The sequence below is a fragment of the Poromitra crassiceps genome (genome assembly GCF_964638095.1).
Source record: "Poromitra crassiceps genome assembly, chromosome: 6".
Classification (NCBI taxonomy): domain Eukaryota; kingdom Metazoa; phylum Chordata; class Actinopteri; order Beryciformes; family Melamphaidae; genus Poromitra; species Poromitra crassiceps.
The window spans coordinates 61149733-61173181 of NC_139627.1; the positions used below are offsets into that span (position 1 = coordinate 61149733).

Consider the following 23449-nt stretch of genomic DNA (forward strand, 5'->3'; position numbering starts at 1 on the left):
ATGGAGGAGATCATGGAGGATGTGGCGGTGTGCAGCCAGGGGGCAGCATGCATAGATGGCCTGCTGATGGAGTGTGAGGAGGAGGAGCAGGAGGCGTGGCCTCAGTCCGACGAAGAAGAAGAGGAGGAGGATGATGATGGACAGGACGAAGGTGGGCCTGAGCAGATATGAAAATGTCATTGCACAATTATCTAAAAGTAGCTCTCAGTCTCAACAGGTGGACAGACTCGTGTCAGCTTCAGTCAGTAGCTCTCTGTCTCAACAGGTGGACAGACTTGTGTCAGCTTCAGTCAGTAGCTCTCAGTCTCAACAGGTGGACAGACTCGTGTCAGCTTCAGTCAGTAGCTTTCAGTCTCAACAGGTGGACAGACTCGTGTCAGCTTCAGTCAGTAGCTCTCAGTCTCAACAGGTGGACAGACTCATGTCAGCTTCAGTCAGTAGCTCTCAGTCTCAACAGGTGGACAGACTCGTGTCAGCTTCAGTCAGTAGCTCTCAGTCTCAACAGGTGGACAGACTCGTGTCAGCTTCAGTCAGTAGCTCTCAGTCTCAACAGGTGGACAGACTCGTGTCAGCTTCAGTCAGTAGCTCTCAGTCTCAACAGGTGAACAGACTCGTGTCAGCTTCAGTCAGTAGCTCTCAGTCTCAACGGGTGGACAGACTCGTGTCAGCTTCAGTCAGTAGCTCTCAGTCTCAACAGGTGGACAGACTCGTGTCAGCTTCAGTCAGTAGCTCTGTCTCAACAGGTGGACAGACTCGTGTCAGCTTCAGTCAGTAGCTCTCAGTCTCAACAGGTGGACAGACTCGTGTCAGCTTCAGTCAGTAGCTCAGTCTCAACAGGTGGACAGACTCGTGTCAGCTTCAGTCAGTAGCTCAGTCTCAACAGGTGGACAGACTCGTGTCAGCTTCAGTCAGTAGCTCTCAGTCTCAACAGGTGGACAGACTCGTGTCAGCTTCAGTCAGTAGCTCTGTCTCAACAGGTGGACAGACTCGTGTCAGCTTCAGTCAGTAGCTCTGTCTCAACAGGTGGACAGACTCGTGTCAGCTTCAGTCAGTAGCTCTCAGTCTCAACAGGTGAACAGACTCGTGTCAGCTTCAGTCAGTAGCTCTCAGTCTCAACAGGTGGACAGACTCGTGTCAGCTTCAGTCAGTAGCTCTCAGTCTCAACAGGTGAACAGACTCGTGTCAGCTTCAGTCAGTAGCTCTCAGTCTCAACAGGTGAACAGACTCGTGTCAGCTTCAGTCAGTAGCTCTCAGTCTCAACAGGTGGACAGACTCGTGTCAGCTTCAGTCAGTAGCTCTCAGTCTCAACAGGTGGACAGACTCGTGTCAGCTTCAGTCAGTAGCTCTCAGTCTCAACAGGTGGACAGACTCGTGTCAGCTTCAGTCAGTAGCTCTCAGTCTCAACAGGTGGACAGACTCGTGTCAGCCTCAGTCAGTAGCTCTCAGTATTGGCCAGAATGACATGAACATTTGGACACTTATTCAGCGGCTATCTTGCATGTTGCGTTCAGGTGCATTGTACTTTTTTGTTTTTTGTTTTTTGCAATTCCATCCGTATTTTGCCCATGTGTGTTATAGGCTATATATAGCCTACTATCAATTGTTTTGAAGATCAATAAACACATCTAATATTTGACCAACATTTATGAGTATTATAATAAGCAGTCTGTTCCTTCCACAACACAGATGCTGCTGACGGCCTGATGGAGGAAGAGGAGGATGAGGAGAGCGGTGGCCCGCTTGTCAGGATCATCCCCATCCCATCAGCCCCAGTCAGCAGCTCCTCCCCACACAGAGAAACGTTCAAGGTAACAGACCCCCCCCCCCCCCCCCCCCCACACACACACACACACACACACACACACACACAAGCCCCTTCCCACACAGACACGTTCAAGGTAACAGACCCCCACACACGCACACACACACACACACACACACACAAGCCCCTCCCCACACAGACACACGTTCAAGGTAACAGCCCCCCCCCCCCCCCCCCCACACACACACACACACACACACAAGCCCCTCCCCACACAGAGACACGTTCAAGGTAACAGACCCCCACACACACACACACACACACAAGCCCCTCCCCACACAGACACATGTTCAAGGTAACAGCCCCCCCCCCCACACACACACACACACACACACACAAGCCCCTCCCCACACAGACACACGTTCAAGGTAACAGCCCCCCCCCCCCACACACACACACACACACACAAGCCCCTCCCCACACAGACACGTTCAAGGTAACAGCCCCCCCCCCACACACACACACACAAGCCCCTCCCCACACAGAGACACGTTCAAGGTAACAGACCCCCCCCCACACACACACACACACACACACACACAAGCCCCTCCCCACACAGAGACACAAGCCCCTCCCCACACAGACACGTTCAAGGCACTGAGATATATGAATGGAGAGAGTGTCCCTATCTCTTCCCTGTATGTTTTATTGAAGCCAAAATCCGGCCAGATCAGTGAACCAGAAGGGTCTTTCACACCGGCCTTGAAAGCCGAAAATTGCACGGAAATTAGGATTCGCGGCTCCGAAAGGCATGAACGCGCGTTGGTGGGTAATTCTTGTACGCCTTTTGTCCCGGCACCAAAGGTTGTCACATCGCCGTATTGGCGGACAACCCGCCTCCACTTGAAAGGTCGTCGCAGCGAGCCGGAAAAGGTGCGAATGGTCAGCTCATTCATAAAAAAATTACAGGGGAAATCACCTCATGTATCAAGAAAGTGACGAGTGAAAGTAAAAAAAGTAGACTGATAGACAGACCTATCTCCACACACCACACTTTGCACTGTGCGAGGCAGCGCTTCATACGAATCGCTCATAAGATCGTGGTGTTTTTGCAATGTCAGCGTAGGTAATTATTATGTATATTAACTTTATTACAACTTTGGCATGGCAATATCTGCTGCTTTACCTTAACACAGTGTGACTGTTACAGTCACAACAGCCAACTAGTCCGCTGCTCTCGCTTCAGGCAGCCTCGCACTGTCCCCCTGTCTAGTGCAGGCTGCGCTGAACAGGGAGCACTGAGGTGAGGTGTCAAGATTTCATCTCTGAGCCGTCTGATAGGCTATTGCTTGATGTGTAACCAATCAGATAGCGCTGTGGGCGGGACATTGCTCCAGACACAGAACTACTGTAGGAGAGGATTCTTCCAGGTGCAGCAGCCGCAAATTAGCGCATTTTTTTATTAAGTTATGATATCGGCAAACAGCCAATGAAAATGCCGATATAGATCTCCTCAGCGGACTAGGAGAAGGAGGAAAGTCTGTTGTTGAATTGAATTCGTTCATCATACAGTAGCCTAAGCTACACTAACCTATGAAAATATTAATTTGGGCTAGGAGGAGCTGGAAATCCCTCTGCTCGCCTTTCAATGCGGGAGCAGGGGATTTCACCTGAAAGTACAGAGCAGCACGGGGATGTGGCCGTGCTGCTTGGCTCTGTGTGAAAGCAATTTCTGTGGCGAGGCGGCTGCCTTTACGGGACTCCTAAATGGCTATTTTTGCGCGATCTGTGTATGAAAGAGCCTAGAGTCTGCGCAGTAGCTCCGTTGATTTAGAACCTCTGAGAGCTCCACGCCCCTCTGAACTTTCTTATGTAGAGCTGCTGTTTCTAGAATGCGCACAGTGCGTTGTGTATTTATATACAGTCTAGCTCTGTAAATATGACACTTTAAGTTGTAATATTTTTTGTCTCGCCAAAAGTAACCAGGAAGATTCCAACTATGAGATCAGTTTATCAAAATGACGCCTGTACGAAAATCTGATTTTGGTTGTCGGAGATTTCAGACCTCCGGGCTGCTGCTGAGTGCTCTCAGCGCTCTCAGCCCGGGCCGGAAGTGGAGGCAGGCCTCACTCACCCTCAGCCTCACTGGGGGGATTGCTGTGTTGACTAAGCTAGCCTAATGTTTTCGTGGCATTTTGATTAACTCATTCAGGGCCAATGACGTCTTTGACGTCTTATCAGGAATAGCCCAGAGGGCCAATGACGTGTTTGACGTGTTTTTGTTTTTATTACTGCAGGGCGTAGTTAAAACACTTCCCCAGCCTGTCACATGGTATCAGGTCCCTATCATCTAAGACAACACGTGAACAAACACATACCGCAGCTGTTGTTTTGAAATTGAGCAGGAGGAATATCAGAAAATGGATAAGGAGCTTGCCTTGTGCTGACAGGAGAAACCCCATTGAAACGCCCCTCGCGCGCTGCAGGAGCTGGTCGCTTTCCTGTGTGCCCCAGCCGGAGAAAACCGGAGAAAGTAATCCACAGATGCGTTTGATCATCGGAGGAATGAGGAAATGATCGATCAGCAGTGATCAGAGGGCGGTGAGGACGTGTTGAATAGCCGAGGGGAAAACGGCAACGATAGCAGGGAGAATATGACAGGGCACATGGACGAGCAGCACATGAACAGCTAGGCAGGCAGAAGTCCGCTGCCCGTTCTCAAGAGCTTCATGAAATCGCTGGACTGCGTGCCCTCCAGTGTAGTGTCTCTGCTCGTGTTGCTCCTGGCCAATCCCGGCGCCACAGGGCGTGGTTATTGCTTATCCTATGTGGGGTTAGAAATCACGCAACGAAGGGGGATCGTGTGTGTGTGTGTGTGTGTCTGTGTGTGTGTGTGTGTGTGTGTGTGTGTGTGTGTGTGTGTGTGTCTGTCTGTCTGTCTGTCTGTCTGTCTGTCTGTCTGTCTGTCTGTCTGTCTGTCGGTGTGTCTGTCTGTCTGTCTCTCTGTCTGTCTGTCTGTGTGTCTGTCTGCACACTCACTCACACTGCTATATTGTTGAATGTAAAAAAAAAGCACTTCATGTGTATATATATATATATATATATATATTTTTTTTTTCATTTGTGTCATAACGAATAGTATTTACATGTCTGATGTCAATACAGTTCAAAATAAAAGAATTGAGAGCGAGTTCTGCTTGAGAATGTATATTTTACAGAAATTGCATTTGCTCCTGTTTGTCATCTGAGAGAGAGACATTTTGGGTGAAAACAGGGTGTATATAAATGGATATAAGTAGAGTACAGAACATGCTAAAAGCTAACTTTTTTTTTCCTGGTGAACCCAGAGACGTACATCTTCATTTTGAGGTATTGCAAATCACTCTGGTGCTAATAGATAATTTACTGTGGGTCTTGAAAGATGACCAACAATTATGAAAATCTTTGGCCTGTGCTAAATATTGGCAGTCCTAAACTGGCCCTGAATGAGTTAACTTTATGATTTAATTCCTTTTGGAGCAAATGTTGGTTTTACAAATCTAACCTTGACGCTTTACGCTACGTTGTTTACTGGTATAGTGTTGTGGGTAGTGCCGCCCTGTAATGTTCTCCGTTGTCGGAGATTGAGTTGTATCAGCCAGACAAGTCAGACCTCCGGGCTGCTCTCAGCCCCACGGGCTCTCAGAGCAAGCTCCTCTCGTTACTAAGAGAGGAGCTTGTGAAGAACGAACATCCCCACAGTCAAAGCATTTCCCCCAGATATGCATATAAAAACGTTTGTTGCTTTAATAGCCTACAAAAAATAAAACGTCTGTTTGTATGTCATGCTAACCCGTTAGCGATGAGCTAATGGTGGTTGTGTACTACTAGGCCTTCATATTATACCTGGGACGGGAGTTAACGTTATAAAACACATTTCCTGTCAGTTGGACAACCTGGTCAGTTCTGAAAATATGTGTCTATTATTGTGTTATTCCAGCTATCGTTATCGGTTGTTAAGTTATAGTAATATGAAAAACAGCCGACTAGCGCAAGCAGCTAACGCTAATGCTAGCCTGCATGTTAAAACCATTGTGTACCTATAACGTAGCTGGAGTAACTCATAAAACACATATTTTCTGAACTTACTTCAGTCCCCAACCAACGTTAATTCCTCGCGCACAAAACATTTGTTTTCATTCCTCAAAACAATGTTCTTTTTATTGGGGTCCATTGATGTCTGGTAGCCAGCACAGCCAACATGAGCCACCCGACTTCCAGGGAGCGTTAGATAACATGAAGCCGTGTGTGTTGTCTATGACGATAGATCTATAATGTGCAGAGCCCGTCCAGCCAATGACGGCTTGAGACTGGCTGCCACAGCTGTCAATCATCCATTTTTATCCCTTTTTATATGTCAAATAACTACTTAAAAACAAACGGATCAGAAAAATGACCACTTGCACAGGCATTAGCATGATAATGACTATCTAAAATGATACAAACCACCTTTGGAAAAAAATTATCTGACGTATACTGTGATTATTTCGGTTGTGCTTTTCCCATCCACTAACATGGGGAGGCGGGCCTTGTGACCTAATACTGGATTCAGCCGCCAGAGCGGCGATCTAACATGCAGCGGCTTCACTGAACGGGACCAGTGCCCAGTCCATCTTATAATAAGTCCATGGTTCAAGGTAACAGCCCCCCCCCCCCCCCCCCCCCCCCCCCCACACACACACACACACACACGCACACACACAAGCCCCTCCCCACACAGAGACATGTTCAAGGTAACAGCCCCCCCGCACACACACACACACACAAGCCCCTCCCCACACAGACAGGTTCAAGGTAACAGCCCCCCCCCCCCCCACACACACACACACACAAGCCCCTCCCCACACAGACAGGTTCAAGGTAACAGCCCCCCCCCCACACACACACACACACACACACACACACACGCACACAAGCCCCTCCCCACACAGAGACACGTTCAAGGTAACAGTACAGGTAGCAGTACCGATAAGAGTAGTAGTGTTGGACGTTTAATTTTCTTTTCGAAGTATATGTTTTCTTGGGGGGGTTAGCATCACAATAAGAGTTTCACTCTGGGAAGACATGTCCAACTCCTCCACTGCATTATTATTATCTCCGCCAGGAGATTATGAGATTGTCGCTGTCAGTGCGTGCATCTGTCTGTCTGTCTGTCTGTGCATGTGTGTGTTCTGTGTGTTCCTGTGTGTTCCTTGTGTGTTCCTCCCGCATCTCAAGAACCGTTGGTCGGATCTACTTCAAACTTTAGGAGTGTACTAATGAGTACGTGACGGAGTAAAGTGACCTGTTTTTGTCCAATTTGGCATAGCGCCACCTACTGGCAACGTGTGTGCGTGCGTGTGTTCCTTGTGTGTTCCTCCCGGATCTCAAGAACCGTTGGTCGGATCTACTTCAAACTTTAGGAGTGTACTAAGGAGTATGTGACGGAGTACAGTGACCTGTTTTCGTGCAATTCGGCATAGCGCCACCTACTGGCAACACAGTGCGTGTGTTCCTTGTGTGTTCCTCCCAGATCTCCAGAACCGTTGGTCGGATCTACTTCAAACTTTAGGAGTGTACTAAGGAGTACGTGACGGAGAACAGCGACCTGTTTTCTTGCAATTCGGCATAGCGCCACCTACTGGCAACACAAAAAGTGGTTTATCTTGAGAACCGCTTGTCCGATCAACTTCAAACTCGGGGAGTGCGCTTAGGGGGAACCAATGGAGTGCAAGGAGCTGAATTCCAGGCAATTCTGCATAGCGCCACCTACTGGCAACACAAAAAGTGGTTTATCTTGACAACCGTTCATCCGATTGACTTCAAACTTGGGGAGTGTGCTGCTGGGGACTTTCGTGCAATTTGACAGCGCCACCTACTGTCAACACAAAAAGCAGTTTATCTTGAGAAACATTTGTCTTTGACTTCAAACTTGGGGAGTGCGCTGCTCGGACCCAGATGCACCCTAATCAAAACAACTAAGCCACAATTATTCTAACACAAACTTGACAAAAACACAAATACATGCGTTACAACACATACAATAAACCCATCAGAACAAATACATCACCAAAACACTACAATAAAAGCAGACAATAACAATATATGATTTACAATAGCATCTTAGTATGACAACACTCACTACCACATTGCATTCAGATGATGTCTCGTCACACACATGGTCTATGGATCAGCTTGGGGGAAAATGCGGTCCTGGCGGAGATCTGCACTCCACCTAGTGCACTTTTCTAGTTAAAGCTGTATCTGTCCACCTTTTCACATGCTCCATCTTTTAACACTGTGTGTGTGTGTGCGTGTGCGTCTGCCTGTGTGTGTGTGTGTGTGTGTGTGTGTGTGTGTGTGTGCGTGCGTGCGTGTGCGTGTGCGTGTGTGTGTTCCAGGTCCCAGGAGCCCCTCTGAGCTTCAGGTTGAATGGGCAGCCGGTCCCCCTGCTGGCTGGAGGTCAGTCTGGTCCTGAGTAACACTTGATCCACGCTTCATCTGTTTGTTTTGCTCCTAGAATGTTACAGTTCAAATCACTCTCCTCTCTTTTCTTCATGTCCTCTTTATTTAACCCAACAAACACTTTCTTCCTGCTTTTCACACTATATCAGGGGGTCCCCAGCAAAAAGGGAAATAATATCAGGAGAATCCCACACGAGTCTACAAACAGTCTCTCTCACACACATACACACACACACACACACACACACACACACACACGCACACACACACACACACACGTCTGCTGTGTCATGTCCCTTAATGTTTAATTTCCTTTATTTTCTAGCCTTTTATAGTTTCAGAAACACCATCAGCTGTGTTCAGTCAGACAGCAGAAACACCATCAGCTGTGTTCAGTCAGACAGCAGAAACACCATCAGCTGTGTTCAGTCAGACAGCAGAAACATCATCAGCTGTGTTCAGTCAGACAGCAGAAACATCATCAGCTGTGTTCAGTCAGACAGCAGAAACATCATCATCAGCTGTGTTCAGTCAGACAGCAGAAACATCATCAGCTGTGTTCAGTCAGACAGCAGAAACATCATCATCAGCTGTGTTCAGTCAGACAGCAGAAACATCATCAGCTGTGTTCAGTCAGACAGCAGAAACATCATCAGCTGTGTTCAGTCAGACAGCAGAAACACCATCAGCTGTGTTCAGTCAGACAGCAGAAACACCATCAGCTGTGTTCAGTCAGACAGCAGAAACATCATCAGCTGTGTTCAGTCAGACAGCAGAAACATCATCATCAGCTGTGTTCAGTCAGACAGCAGAAACATCATCAGCTGTGTTCAGTCAGACAGCAGAAACATCATCATCAGCTGTGTTCAGTCAGACAGCAGAAACATCAGCTGTGTTCAGTCAGACAGAAGAAACATCATCAGCTGTGTTCAGTCAGACAGCAGGAACACCATCATCAGCTGTGTTCAGTCAGACAGCAGAAACATCATCAGCTGTGTTCAGTCAGACAGCAGAAACATCATCAGCTGTGTTCAGTCAGACAGCAGAAACACCATCAGCTGTGTTCAGTCAGACAGCAGAAACATCATCAGCTGTGTTCAGTCAGACAGCAGAAACATCATCAGCTGTGTTCAGTCAGACAGCAGAAACACCATCAGCTGTGTTCAGTCAGACAGCAGAAACATCATCAGCTGTGTTCAGTCAGACAGCAGAAACATCATCAGCTGTGTTCAGTCAGACAGCAGAAACACCATCAGCTGTGTTCAGTCAGACAGCAGAAACATCATCAGCTGTGTTCAGTCAGACAGCAGAAACATCATCAGCTGTGTTCAGTCAGACAGCAGAAACACCATCAGCTGTGTTCAGTCAGACAGCAGAAACATCATCAGCTGTGTTCAGTCAGACAGCAGAAACATCAGCTTCTTTTCTTGTTGTCAGTTCAGTTCCATCCAGATAGTGTTTCTCTGTAGATTCCCTGTGTTTGAGCTGTGTGTGCATGTGTGTGTGTGTCCTGTAGGTGGCGGGGCGAAGCTGCGTTTCCACCCGGCTGGCGGTTTCACCATGCTGCAGATCCCCGCCTCAGTCGGCCTGGCCCCCAGCCAGGTCGCCTCCCCCGGCCCCACCTCCTCCCCCGGCCTGGTCACCTCCTCCGTCCCCGCCCCCTCTCCAGGTCCGGCTGCCTCCTCCGGTCCCTCCCCCTCTCCCAGTCCCACCCCCTCTCCAGGCCCGGCCGCCTCCGGCCCCTCCCCCGGCCCCACCCCTTCTCCTGGACCAACCCCCGGCCCCACCCCTTCTCCCGGACCAACCCCCGGCCCCACCCCTTCTCCTGGACCAACCCCCGGCCCCACCCCTTCTCCCGGACCAACCCCCGGCCCCACCCCTTCTCCCGGACCAACCCCCGGCCCCACCCCTTCTCCCGGACCAACCCCCGGCCCCACCCCTTATCCTGGACCAACCCCCGGCCCCACCCCTTCTCCCGAACCAACCTCCGGTCCTACCCCCTCCCCTGGCCCAGCCACGGGCTTCACCACGCTGCAGATCCCCGTCACCGTGACGGTCCACAGCCCGGCTGGACCGCTCTCCATCACCACCCTGGCCTCCCTGACAGCCACCTTCACCTCCCCCCCTACCTTCACCTCCGCCCCTACCTTCACCTCCGCCCCTACCTTCACCTCAGCCCCTCCCCCTCCTCCAGAGGCAGATCTCACCCCCATCATCACAGGTAAATACCCGGCCTCCACATCCACCAAGAGTCCATTTACAAAACCCACACCTGATGTTTTGATGTTCAGTCTCTGAATCACAGGATTCAGCAACAAAAGACATTCTCCTGCTGTCAAGTACTATTTACTGCTGATATTTTACTGAAGTAGAAGTACTAGAAAGTAGAAAAACTGGCACATCCAAAATGGTTAGTGCAGGTGTGATGGAGGAAAGCAGTAGAATACACAGAATAAACTCAGTCTAGCAGCGCAACGCTTTTTATTATGCCTCCGCCGGCGATAGCCGAGCCTGAACCCGAAATCATAATGGCTTCGGGTTGTCCGTCCGTCCATCCGATGTTCGTTAACACGATATCTCAGGAACGCCTTCACAGAATTTTGTCAAATTTGGTTCATCAAAGGTCAAAGTTCAAGGTCACTGTGAACTCACGAACACCGTTTTCTAGCTCGTTAATGAGATATCTCAGACCCGCCTTGACTGAATTTCGTCACATTTGGCTCAAACGTCCACTTGGACTCAAGGATGAACTGATTAGATTTTGGTGGTCAAAGTTCAAGGTCACTGTGACCTCACAAACGCCATTTTCTACCTCGTTAACGCAATATCTCAGGAACACCTTGACGGAATTTCTTCACATTTTGCTCAAACCTCCCATTTGGACTCGATGATGAACTGATTAGATTTTGGTTGTTAAAGGTCAAAGTTCAAGGTCATTATGACCTCATGAATGCTATTTTCTAGCTCGTCAATGCAATATCTCAGGAACACCTTGATTGAATTTCATCACATTAGCCTCAAACGTTCACTTGGACTCAAGGATGAACTGATTACATTTTGGTGGTCAAAGGTCAAGGTCACTGTGACCTCACAAACGTCATTTTCAAGCTTGTTAACCCAATATCTCACCATATTGACAGAATTTCTTCACATTTGGCTCAAACGTCAAAGTCTGGACAGACATGGATGTCGACTGCTCACTTGTTGGCGGAGGCGTATATCCGTGGTGCGGTCGTTCTAATTGTTGACAAAGGTCCAATTTGATTTAAAATGTCATCAGAGTACAAGTTCTTGAGTTCCTCTTTAAAACAGAGAATGTTGTCATCTGTGATCTTTTCTATGTGATTCTCTTTTGAGTAGACAGTCCTTCACCCACAGATGTTTTTTCCTCCAACATATCAATACGTAGCCTATTAATACACCAATAATGTTACCTCTCTTCCTCTGTGACCACAACAAAGTAGGCAGCACCAGAAGAGAAGTGTTACAGCATGACACTTCCGAATTGATATTAAAAAACTATACAAAATGTTATAGAATGAAATTTCACCATTCCTCATCCGCAATATGATAATTATAACAGCTTATATAAACCAAATGAATGAAACCATGAGTCCAGGAAGTGTCTTATAAAAGTATATTTAAAGCCATAACATTCTCCTATAAACTGCATTATAGGAGTGACTGAATCTCATTCTATAACACAAAATAAAATACAAAGATGCGGTTACAATGACACTTCCCACTTGATATAGCTAATCTAGCGAGAAAAACAATAAAACAACATGAACGATAAAAAATTACTAATCTAGCTAGCTAGTTTTAGTGAAATAAACGACTGCGTTACATTAAGATTTGATTATTTTTGAATTGCTTCGTGTAACTCAACTGTCAAGTTGCATGGAAATTATGTTTCATGCAATTTGGAACCTGCAACTAGTTGCATGAAAGTTTCACTGTGTAAAGCCAGCCTTAGGGAGATGCCAGCCACCTTCCTGAGGAAACCCATTTTGGCCACTTGTATCCGGAATCTCGTCCTTTTGGTTATAATCCATAGTTCATGACCATAGGTGAGGGTTGCGATGAAGATTGACCAGTAGATGGAGAGCTTTGCCTTCTGGCTCAGCTCTCTTTTTGTCACAACCGTGCAGTAAAGCCAACGCAATACCGCTCCTGCTGCTCCAATTCTCCGGCCCATCTCACACTCCGTCGTCACCTCACTCGAGAACAAGACCATCTCACGCTCCGTCCTCACTCGATAACAAGACCATCTCACACTCCGTCCTCACTCGAGAACAAGACCATCTCACACTACGTCCTCACTCGAGAACAAGACCATCTCACACTCCGTCCTCACTCAAGAACAAGACCATCTCACACTCCGTCTTCACTCAAGAACAAGACCATCTCACACTACGTCCTCACTCGAGAACAAGACCATCTCACGCTCCGTCCTCACTCAAGAACAAGACCATCTTACACTCCGTCCTCACTCGAGAACAAGACCATCTCACACTACGTCCTCACTCGAGAACAAGACCATCTTACGCTCCGTCCTCACTCGAGAACAAGACCATCTCACACTCCGTCCTCACTCGAGAACAAGACCATCTTACGCTCCGTCCTCACTCGAGAACAAGACCATCTCACACTACGTCCTCACTCGAGAACAAGACCATCTCACACTCCGTCCTCACTCAAGAACAAGACCATCTTACACTCCGTCCTCACTCGAGAACAAGACCATCTTACACTCCGTCCTCACTCGAGAACAAGACCATCTTACACTCCGTCCTCACTCGAGAACAAGACCATCTTACACTCCGTCCTCACTCAAGAACAAGACCATCTTACACTCCGTCCTCACTCGAGAACAAGACCATCTTACACTCCGTCCTCACTCAAGAACAAAACCATCTCACACTACGTCCTCACTCGAGAACAAGACCATCTCACACTCCGTCCTCACTCGAGAACAAGACCATCTTACACTCCGTCCTCACTCGAGAACAAAACCATCTTACGCTCCGTCCTCACTCGAGAACAAGACCATCTTACGCTCGTCCTCACTCGAGAACAAGACCATCTTACACTCCGTCCTCACTCGAGAACAAAACCATCTTACACTCCGTCCTCACTCGAGAACAAAACCATCTTACGCTCCGTCCTCACTCGAGAACAAGACCATCTTACGCTCCGTCCTCACTCGAGAACAAGACCATCTTACGCTCCGTCCTCACTCGAGAACAAGACCATCTTACGCTCCGTCCTCACTCGAGAACAAGACCATCTTACACTCCGTCCTCACTCGAGAACAAAACCATCTTACACTCCGTCCTCACTCGAGAACAAGACCATCTTACGCTCCGTCCTCACTCGAGAACAAGACCATCTCACGCTACGTCCTCACTCGAGAACAAGACCATCTCACGCTCCGTCCTCACTCGATAACAAGACCATCTCACACTCCGTCCTCACTCGAGAACAAAACCATCTTACACTCCGTCCTCACTCGAGAACAAGACCATCTCACGCTCCGTCCTCACTCGAGAACAAGACCATCTTACACTCCGTCCTCACTCGAGAACAAGACCATCTCACGCTCCGTCCTCACTCGAGAACAAGACCATCTCACGCTACGTCCTCACTCGAGAACAAAACCATCTTACGCTCCGTCCTCACTCGAGAACAAGACCATCTTACACTCCGTCCTCACTCGAGAACAAGACCATCTCACACTCCGTCCTCACTCGAGAACAAGACCATCTCACACTACGTCCTCACTCGAGAACAAGACCATCTTACACTCCGTCCTCACTCGAGAACAAGACCATCTTACACTCCGTCCTCACTCGAGAACAAGACCATCTCACACTCCGTCCTCACTCGAGAACAAGACCATCTTACTAGGGATGCACCGATATGAAAATTTTGGCCGATGCCGATAACCGATATTAACATTGCTGTTATGGCCGATAACCGATATTTACCGATGTCGATATGATCTGTATAAAACCACATTTTTATGATCATCACATTTTGGACATACTGAAAAACACATGTTAACACTGAATTTGAAAAAGTTATGCATTTCTTTATTTGCAAAGCCTTTGGAAAAGCCCATAAATCATAGATTTACTGCATTATTTCATATCAATGTGAAGAATTTGGCTGATAATGATAACCGATATTAACATTGCAACATCTGACCGATACCGATATGACCGATATGTTAAAAAATCGGCCGATACTGGCCGATACCGATATGATTGCCGATATATCGTGCATCCCTACATCTTACACTCCGTCCTCACTCGAGAACAAGACCATCTTACACTCCGTCCTCACTCGAGAACAAGACCATCTTACACTCCGTCCTCACTCAAGAACAAGACCATCTTACACTCCGTCCTCACTCGAGAACAAGACCATCTTACACTCCGTCCTCACTCGAGAACAAGACCATCTTACACTCCGTCCTCACTCGAGAACAAGACCATCTTACACTCCGTCCTCACTCGAGAACAAGACCATCTTACACTCCGTCCTCACTCAAGAACAAGACCATCTTACACTCCGTCCTCACTCGAGAACAAGACCATCTCACGCTCCGTCCTCACTCGAGAACAAGACCATCTCACGCTACGTCCTCACTCGAGAACAAAACCATCTTACGCTCCGTCCTCACTCGAGAACAAGACCATCTTACACTCCGTCCTCACTCAAGAACAAGACCATCTTACACTCCGTCCTCACTCGAGAACAAGACCATCTCACGCTCCGTCCTCACTCGAGAACAAGACCATCTCACGCTACGTCCTCACTCGAGAACAAAACCATCTTACGCTCCGTCCTCACTCGAGAACAAGACCATCTTACCCTCCGTCCTCACTCGAGAACAAGACCATCTCACGCTCCGTCCTCACTCGAGAACAAGACCATCTCACGCTACGTCCTCACTCGAGAACAAAACCATCTTACGCTCCGTCCTCACTCGAGAACAAAACCATCTTACACTCCGTCCTCACTCGAGAACAAAACCATCTCACGCTCCGTCCTCACTCGAGAACAAGACCATCTCACACTCCGTCCTCACTCGAGAACAAGACCATCTCACACTCCGTCCTCACTCGAGAACAAGACCATCTTACGCTCCGTCCTCACTCGAGAACAAGACCATCTTACGCTCCGTCCTCACTCGAGAACAAGACCATCTCACACTCCGTCCTCACTCGAGAACAAGACCATCTTACGCTCCGTCCTCACTCGAGAACAAGACCATCTTACGCTCCGTCCTCACTCGAGAACAAGACCATCTTACGCTCCATCCTCACTCGAGAACAAGACCATCTCACGCTCCGTCCTCACTCGAGAACAAAACCATCTGACGCTCCGTCCTCACTCGAGAACAAAACCATCTTACACTCCGTCCTCACTCGAGAACAAAACCATCTTACGCTCCGTCCTCACTCGAGAACAAGACCATCTCACACTCCGTCCTCACTCGAGAACAAAACCATCTTACACTCCGTCCTCACTCGAGAACAAGACCATCTTACGCTCCGTCCTCACTCGAGAACAAGACCATCTCACACTCCGTCCTCACTCGAGACCATCTCACACTCCGTCCTCACTCGAGAACAAGACCATCTCACACTCCGTCCTCACTCGAGAACAAGACCATCTTACGCTCCGTCCTCACTCGAAAACAAGACCATCTTACGCTCCGTCCTCACTCGAGAACAAAACCATCTCACACTCCGTCCTCACTCGAGAACAAGACCATCTCACACTCCGTCCTCACTCGAGAACAAGACCATCTTACGCTCCGTCCTCACTCGAGAACAAGACCATCTTACGCTCCGTCCTCACTCGAGAACAAAACCATCTCACACTCCGTCCTCACTCAAGAACAAGACCATCTCACACTCCGTCCTCACTCGAGAACAAGACCATCTTACACTCCGTCCTCACTCAAGAACAAGACCATCTTACGCTCCGTCCTCACTCGAGAACAAGACCATCTCACACTCCGTCCTCACTCAAGAACAAGACCATCTCACGCGCCGTCATCCCCTCACTCGAGAACAAGACCTCGGGATACTTGAACTCCCTCACTTGGGTTAAGAACTCACTCCCTACTCGGAGTGGGCAAACCACCGCTTTCCTTGTGAGAACCATTATTAGGTGATGTCATACCTACATCTCCTCATGAATACGAAATGTCAGATGATGTCATGACTACATCACTATCTGACTACATCACTGGATGCTGTTAGATGATGTCATGACTACATCACTATCTGACTACATCACTGGACGCTGTTAGGATGTCATCATTGGGATGTTGACTGGAGGGTTTATATGTGGATACATGGTAGCCAAGGAACACTTGGTAAACTGGGGCCTTGAAACGCTTGATAACTGGAAACGCTGTAGCACTTGGTAAGCTTGATCTGCGCGGTTCGAAGCTGGGAACTATTGCAGAAGGTTTGCAGTAAAATGAAACTATGGACAACTGCACTAGCAGACCCAACTCTTAAGCTGCGTTCACACCGACCTCTTAAAGTTTTTCGCTGGCGTCGAGTTTACATACAAAGTCAATGCAAACGAGCGATTGAGCGTATATTCGCCTGGGAGAAAAATCGCTGGGCGTCCGAGCGACAGAGACAGAGCGATAGGGAGAAAATTCGCTCGTCGCTCGAGATGAAATATCCCAACTCGAGCGAAATTACGCTGGCATCAGTCGCTCGCTGTTCAACGCTGATTGGCTGCCGTGTGAGAGCGAGTCAAGGATCACACTGGCTTGGAACAAACCGCTGGTTTATTGTGTGGCAACAAACCGCATTGACAGGCTGACAGCTGACATGAAGTGAAGTCTGTCCTACCGGTATGGAGCTCGCATTAGGAGCACGCTGATAGGCTTTAGCTTGTAAACAATGACGGTGGCTCGTAGTGGACAAACATCATGACATTGCGTAACGTTATAGCCCCCACATGTCCCCACACGTCAAATCGTGTGCCTGTTGATGAGCTATTTAAACAGAGTGACAGAGCGATTCCAAAGGGTTGAATCAAGCGACAGAGCGAAAAATAAATATGTTGGTGTGAACACAGCTTTATAGGTCCTGAATATGACATCACATTGTCCAATACATGCTGCCTCAGGTTAGGTGACACGATAACAAAATGGATCATTGAACTTTGCCCTAAGGTATCATGGTACCGTGAGGAAAAAAAAACTTTTTTGGGTTCAGCTCATCTTTAACCAACATTAAAAATGAGAAAATAAAGTGCAGAAACAAAGTAAAGGCAGATCCCCCTCAGTCTTCTCACTGTGAATGGTCCAGTTTGTCAGTTTACATCGATCCAGCCCATGGTTAGATTTACGTTTTTTTTAGGTTTGTACTTTTACACTTTTCCTCTTTCTCTACTTTTTCTCCACCCCTCTCTCTCTCTCTCTCTCTCTCTCTCTCTCTCTCTCTCTCTCACACAAAGATGTAGTATGTGGTGAAGCAGCAGAGAAGGTGTTGAGCAACCACAACCTCAACTTCAGTCCCCAGCGTCCTCAACCCCCACCCTCCACCCAAGCCACGCCCCCGCCCCGGGCCACGCCCCCACCCCAGGCCATGCCCCCGCCCCGGGCCACGCCCCCACCCCGGGCCACACCCTCTCCCAGCTCCAGCCGGCCTGCTGCTCCTCCCAAGCCGCTGCGCAGAGGTAGGCAGCCGCTTTGCTCGCTGTTGGGCTTCTGAAGGCCACAGCCTTGGTCATAGAAAACCTGGAAAAGTCACGTAATTCCAAAATCTTGTTTTCCAAGCCTGGAAAAGTCATGGAATTAGTAAATCTTGTTGTAATTCTGTTGTGTGTAATTAAATTGCTACAGTAATCTTCCCTTGGATAACCTTCCACATAATGTAACATAACCGAAAATGTATTTTCTGTAAGCTGTTGACTTAGTGTAGCTCTAATATGTGTTGATTTGAGTGCTTCCTGTATTTCATATTAATATTTGATGGAAAAATTCATGTTTTATTTCAATAGCTTCCATGTAATGTGATGCAGTGACTCTGGTGTGTCCAGGTGTGTCCTATTTGTCCAGTGTAGTAATCATTTCTGGTATTGTTCAGAGTCACCGCCTCACATTACATGGAAATTGGATCCTTGAAAAGTCATGGAAAATTAAAAAAAATGTGGTCCATGAAAATGTGTGGGAACTCTGTACATAGTGTGAGGTGCTGTGATGTGACTGTGATGTCACAGGAAGTGTGTGTACTGATGCTGTACATAGTGTGAGGTGCTGTGATGTGACTGTGATGTCACAGGAAGTGTGTGTACTGACGCTGTACATAGTGTGAGGTACTGTGATGTCACAGGAAGTGTGTGTACTGACGCTGCTCTCCTCTCCCAGGCCGGCTGGGACCCGTGGCCCCTCCTGACTGTCCCCTCTGCGGGTCCCACTTCAAAATCGTCACCAAACTCAGAGGATTCATGTGTGTAAGTATGGCTGAAAACACAAGACCCCCCATTTCATGTGTTTATTTATTTATTTATTTATTTATTTATTTATTTATATATATATATATATATATATATATATATATATATATATATATATATATATATATATATATATATATATATGAGGGATCAGCCGAGCAGCATTTTGGTAAACAAATCACAACAAAGTCACTGGGTGGCAACGGCAATGGAACCCTATGGAGCCCAAGTGGCGCAAGGCTCGAGTGTTTGACTCTAGCCGGCTAACTGTTTACATTTTAAAAACCGCGACAGTTCACACAACTTTAACACGACATGCATATATTATACATCCAACTCTTGAGCTACTTCTGCTCTCACTCAGAATGTCAAAAATATAAGCGGTGTGATGTATACTTTTTGAGATATTAACGTTTGTTTGGCACAACTCATACTATTAACTGCCGCAGGGTTCTGCATTTCTGGGTGGCAAGTGACGTCACGCTGATTCGTCCTATACCTTTATTTAACCAGATGAGTCAATAGAGAACCAATTTTCATTTACAATGATGACCTGGCCAAGTGGCAGAAACAAAAGTCGGTGCAAGTCAAGACATTATAACATAAATACAGCGAGTGCATGAACAACATTAGACTAATTTAAAACGGTCCACAACAACGGAAATCTATGTACCCGGGCCAGAAAAAGCAAAGTGAAAAGCTGGTGCAGTGATCAGAAACGAGCACTGTGTGGGCTGTGTGATTACTATGGTAATGACTGAGCAGGGGTAATCTGTGTATGGGGCTGTTCACACATAACGTTTGCATGTTTGCATGGAAAAAGCGCTACCTGGAGCATTTTTTGTAAGGAGAGGGACTGACTGTGATATTAGGTGACGCTAAGCTAACATCTAAAGCCTACCTTTAGACAGTATCTCCGATGGTTGGATGAATGGCATTAGCGCTTTGGAGCAGACAAGTTGTGAAACAAGTGAAGGCATTTCCAATACATGTCCATTGTTGCTGAATAGTGATCACCATGATGCGATTGTCTCCCAAAAAGTGATTCTTTCTCCACATTTCTTGTGACTGACGTTATGGGAAACGACAGTGTAGTCAGTAAACTAGTGCAACGTTTTGAATGAGTTTTATCGGGCGTGCGCTATGAAGAAGCGTGCTTCTCATTCGGGAGAATATCTCCAGCCACCATTTTCGGGAAGAGCTGGAAAACTTCCGGTTAAAACTTTCAAAATAATGTTACTTAAACAAAAGTAAATAGCTTATTGATGCACGTTGGAGGAGAAAAGGTATTTCCACGAATGAAGCAGCATCCTTGTATCAAAATACTTGTGATGTTATATGGCGTGAAACTGTGGCTGTAACGCATTACTCAAAATAAATAAGGTTACAATAAGCGTTTTATTTTGAAAGCAACAAAGCGGATGACGTACTTGTACATTCTGGTTGACTTGACGCCCGGCCGTGCAGTTCATGCTGCCAGATCCACATGACGATGTGTGCGTAGATCTTCTACCATTTTTAAAGGGGTGGGGAGTGGGGCGAGTACCCGAACAGCAGAAACGTTACTCGAATACTGACGTTATGAACGAGTGCTCGAATACCCGAGTACTCGCGCCCATCCCTAATATGACATCAAACCGTTTCTTGTTTAAATGTTCTATGTATAAGTATCTGTCCCAACCAGGCTTGCCGCGATATTAGGTGTTACTGGTGTTACACTGTGGTGAGGCATACACCCATTACATAACATGCCCACCGGCAACACCTTCAACTCCACCCGCTCGTGACAGAAGTCGTGTTTCCATTACTCTCAGAAATGCGCAAAATCTATATATCGCAATAGAAATTGGGTAATGGAAACACGTGAATTTCGAAAAACCTCCCAAATATCGCAAAAAGTTTTTTCGCTCTCATGAGGTGGTTTTTCAGACGTGTCGATATAGAAGTTTATCGCAAAAGTGTAATGGAAACACTTTTTTCGCATTTGCACGTCATGTGACCCATATTATCCCTTGGAAAAGGAGCGGAAAATAAGTTTGGTAGGTTCGATAGCCGTGTCAAAACCTCCGCAGCAAGTGGAAAACTTTGAAGCAACGCTACCTAGCAGAAAGACGAGTGTTATGCAAAAGCGTAGCCGGGCAAATTAGATAATGTTTAATGGCAGAAATCGGTCCATGGTGACAGCAGGCTGCCTGTGTGCGCGCATTTGGCACAGCGTCGAGATGAGAGGATGAAAAGCACACACTGGTGCGGTGGTGCTGTCTGAAGTGAATACAGTGACTGTGAGTAGGCTAATACATTGCACACGTTTCAGGTGCAATTATAGAACCAAATCAGCCTTTTCCCCCCTCCATCTCTAAATCGGACCAGTTGTAGGCTATTAGGCTACCTTTTTTCCTCTGCCTGTCGCGCTGACTGCATTCACGCAGCCAGCAACATTTTGCGACTCATTTTCTTTTGAATTGATAATCAGGCTCGTTTATATGCATTGTAACTTCATGTTGGGATTTGCATTGACCATTGGTTGGATTTGAGCATGCAGGGGACGGGATATGGGGCAGATCCCCGTGCGTAATCACTGTGGCAGCTGCTGCAACGGGGAATCACTCAAACGCAACTTCAATGGAAACGCCTACAAGTCGCAATTGTACATTGTCGAAGTTGTAGAAATATCGCAATTCTTTTGCGAAAAACTGTAATGGAAACACAGCTAGTTTCAGCATGCATTCAGTATATTACAAGCGCTCCCTCTATCCTGGCTGTCTGAGTGCATCATATCTCTGGTTAGACAGACCAGCAAGTAACGTTAGTTGTACATGTTGTGAACACAATCCCCCCTCATACACATGTAGGTAAGACCCTTATCTAAGCCTGTGTGTATTCTCTTGCCACTGCCATTTCTGGAAATGTGGTTTAACAGAGCTAAATCTCCGCTAGCATTGATGCTAATATGTTAGCTAAACCTCCGCTAACATTGATGGTAATAGTTAGCATTGATGACTTAGCTGTGATAAAAGCACATGCTGATGCTACTCAGCTATCGTCATTGCCTGGGTTACTGCTGCTTGCTAGTCACGTTAATCCCATGGCCAGAAAAAATCCCCAGATTTGTGGCTAATGACGTTAGTTTCTTTTCTCCAGGAGGAGATCTGTCCCCAGTGTTTAACGTTATGAGGCTGACAGACAGGAGATCTGTCCCCAGTGTTTAATGTTATGTGAGGCTGACAGACAGATCTGTCCTCAGTGTTTAATGTTATGTGAGACTGACAGACAGGAGATCTGTCCTAAGTGTTTAATGTTCTGTGAGACTGACAGACAGGAGATCTGTCCTCAGTGTTTAATGTTCTGTGAGGCTGACAGACAGGAGATCTGTCCTCAGTGTTTAATGTTCTGTGAGGCTGACAGACAGGAGATCTGTCCTCAGTGTTTAATGTTATGTGAGGCTGACAGACAGGAGATCTGTCCTCAGTGTTTAATGTTATGTGAGGCTGACAGACAGGAGATCTGTCTCCAGTGTTTAACGTTATGTGAGGCTGACAGACAGGAGATCTGTCTCCAGTGTTTAATGTTATGTGAGGCTGACAGACAGGAGATCTGTCCTCAGTGTTTAATGTTATGTGAGGCTGACAGACAGGAGATCTGTCCCCAGTGTTTAATGTTATGTGATGCTGACAGACAGGAGATCTGTCCTCAGTGTTTAATGTTATGTGATGCTGACAGACAGGAGATCTGTCCCCAGTGTTTAACGTTATGTGAGGCTGACAGACAGGAGATCTGTCTCCAGTGTTTAACGTTATGTGATGCTGACAGACAGGAGATCTGTCCTCAGTGTTTAATGTTATGTGAGGCTGACAGACAGGAGATCTGTCCTCAGTGTTTAATGTTATGTGAGGCTGACAGACAGGAGATCTGTCTCCAGTGTTTAACGTTATGTGAGGCTGACAGACAGGAGATCTGTCTCCAGTGTTTAATGTTATGTGAGGCTGACAGACAGGAGATCTGTCCTCAGTGTTTAATGTTATGTGAGGCTGACAGACAGGAGATCTGTCTCCAGTGTTTAATGTTATGTGAGGCTGACAGACAGGAGATCTGTCCTCAGTGTTTAATGTTATGTGAGGCTGACAGACAGGAGATCTGTCTCCAGTGTTTAATGTTATGTGAGACTGACAGACAGGAGATCTGTCTCCAGTGTTTAATGTTATGTGAGGCTGACAGACAGGAGATCTGTCCTCAGTGTTTAATGTTATGTGAGGCTGACAGACAGGAGATCTGTCTCCAGTGTTTAAAGGAGGACTTACCCCCTAGATATGTATTAGAACAGTGATTTGAAAATACCTATGGAAAAAAACAAGAAATGACATATGCTCTTGTCTATACTGGACTCTTTGGCTGTGTTGAAGTCCAGATTTTTTTTCGGAAATCGACGCCATTACAGTTTGCCTACTGCCTCAAAAATAATTTATTTGAGAGGGGCCATATCTGTATAAATATCAGCAACTAGCCAACGCTGGTGGCCTGTTTGGAAAGAGCTTTGCTCAAAATGGTTGAAAGTTATATCAATTTGGTAATTCAGTGGCGAACTAGAAATTTAATTATTTTTCTGCATGTAACTCTATGGAAACTACTCAAACTACGTTACGGGAGCAAAGTGACATGGGCTCGTTAACAGCAGCACACCCACAATAGGACAAACCTCTCGCTCTG

At 47.1% G+C, this 23449-nt stretch overlaps 1 protein-coding gene across 1 annotated transcript in view; it reads left to right on the forward strand.

Annotated features, from left to right (window-relative positions):
* pogza (pogo transposable element derived with ZNF domain a) overlaps positions 1-23449 on the forward strand; it is a gene marked incomplete at its 5' end in the record, with an annotated part of 86860 nt that continues 63411 nt past the window's right edge. The window contains 6 exons of the mRNA XM_083638325.1: positions 1-151; positions 1687-1808; positions 8182-8242; positions 9762-10466; positions 17837-17965; positions 18657-18742. Of these exons, the coding sequence (XP_083494451.1) occupies positions 1-151; positions 1687-1808; positions 8182-8242; positions 9762-10466; positions 17837-17965; positions 18657-18742 (1254 nt within the window). The remainder of the gene's footprint in view (positions 152-1686; positions 1809-8181; positions 8243-9761; positions 10467-17836; positions 17966-18656; positions 18743-23449) is intronic.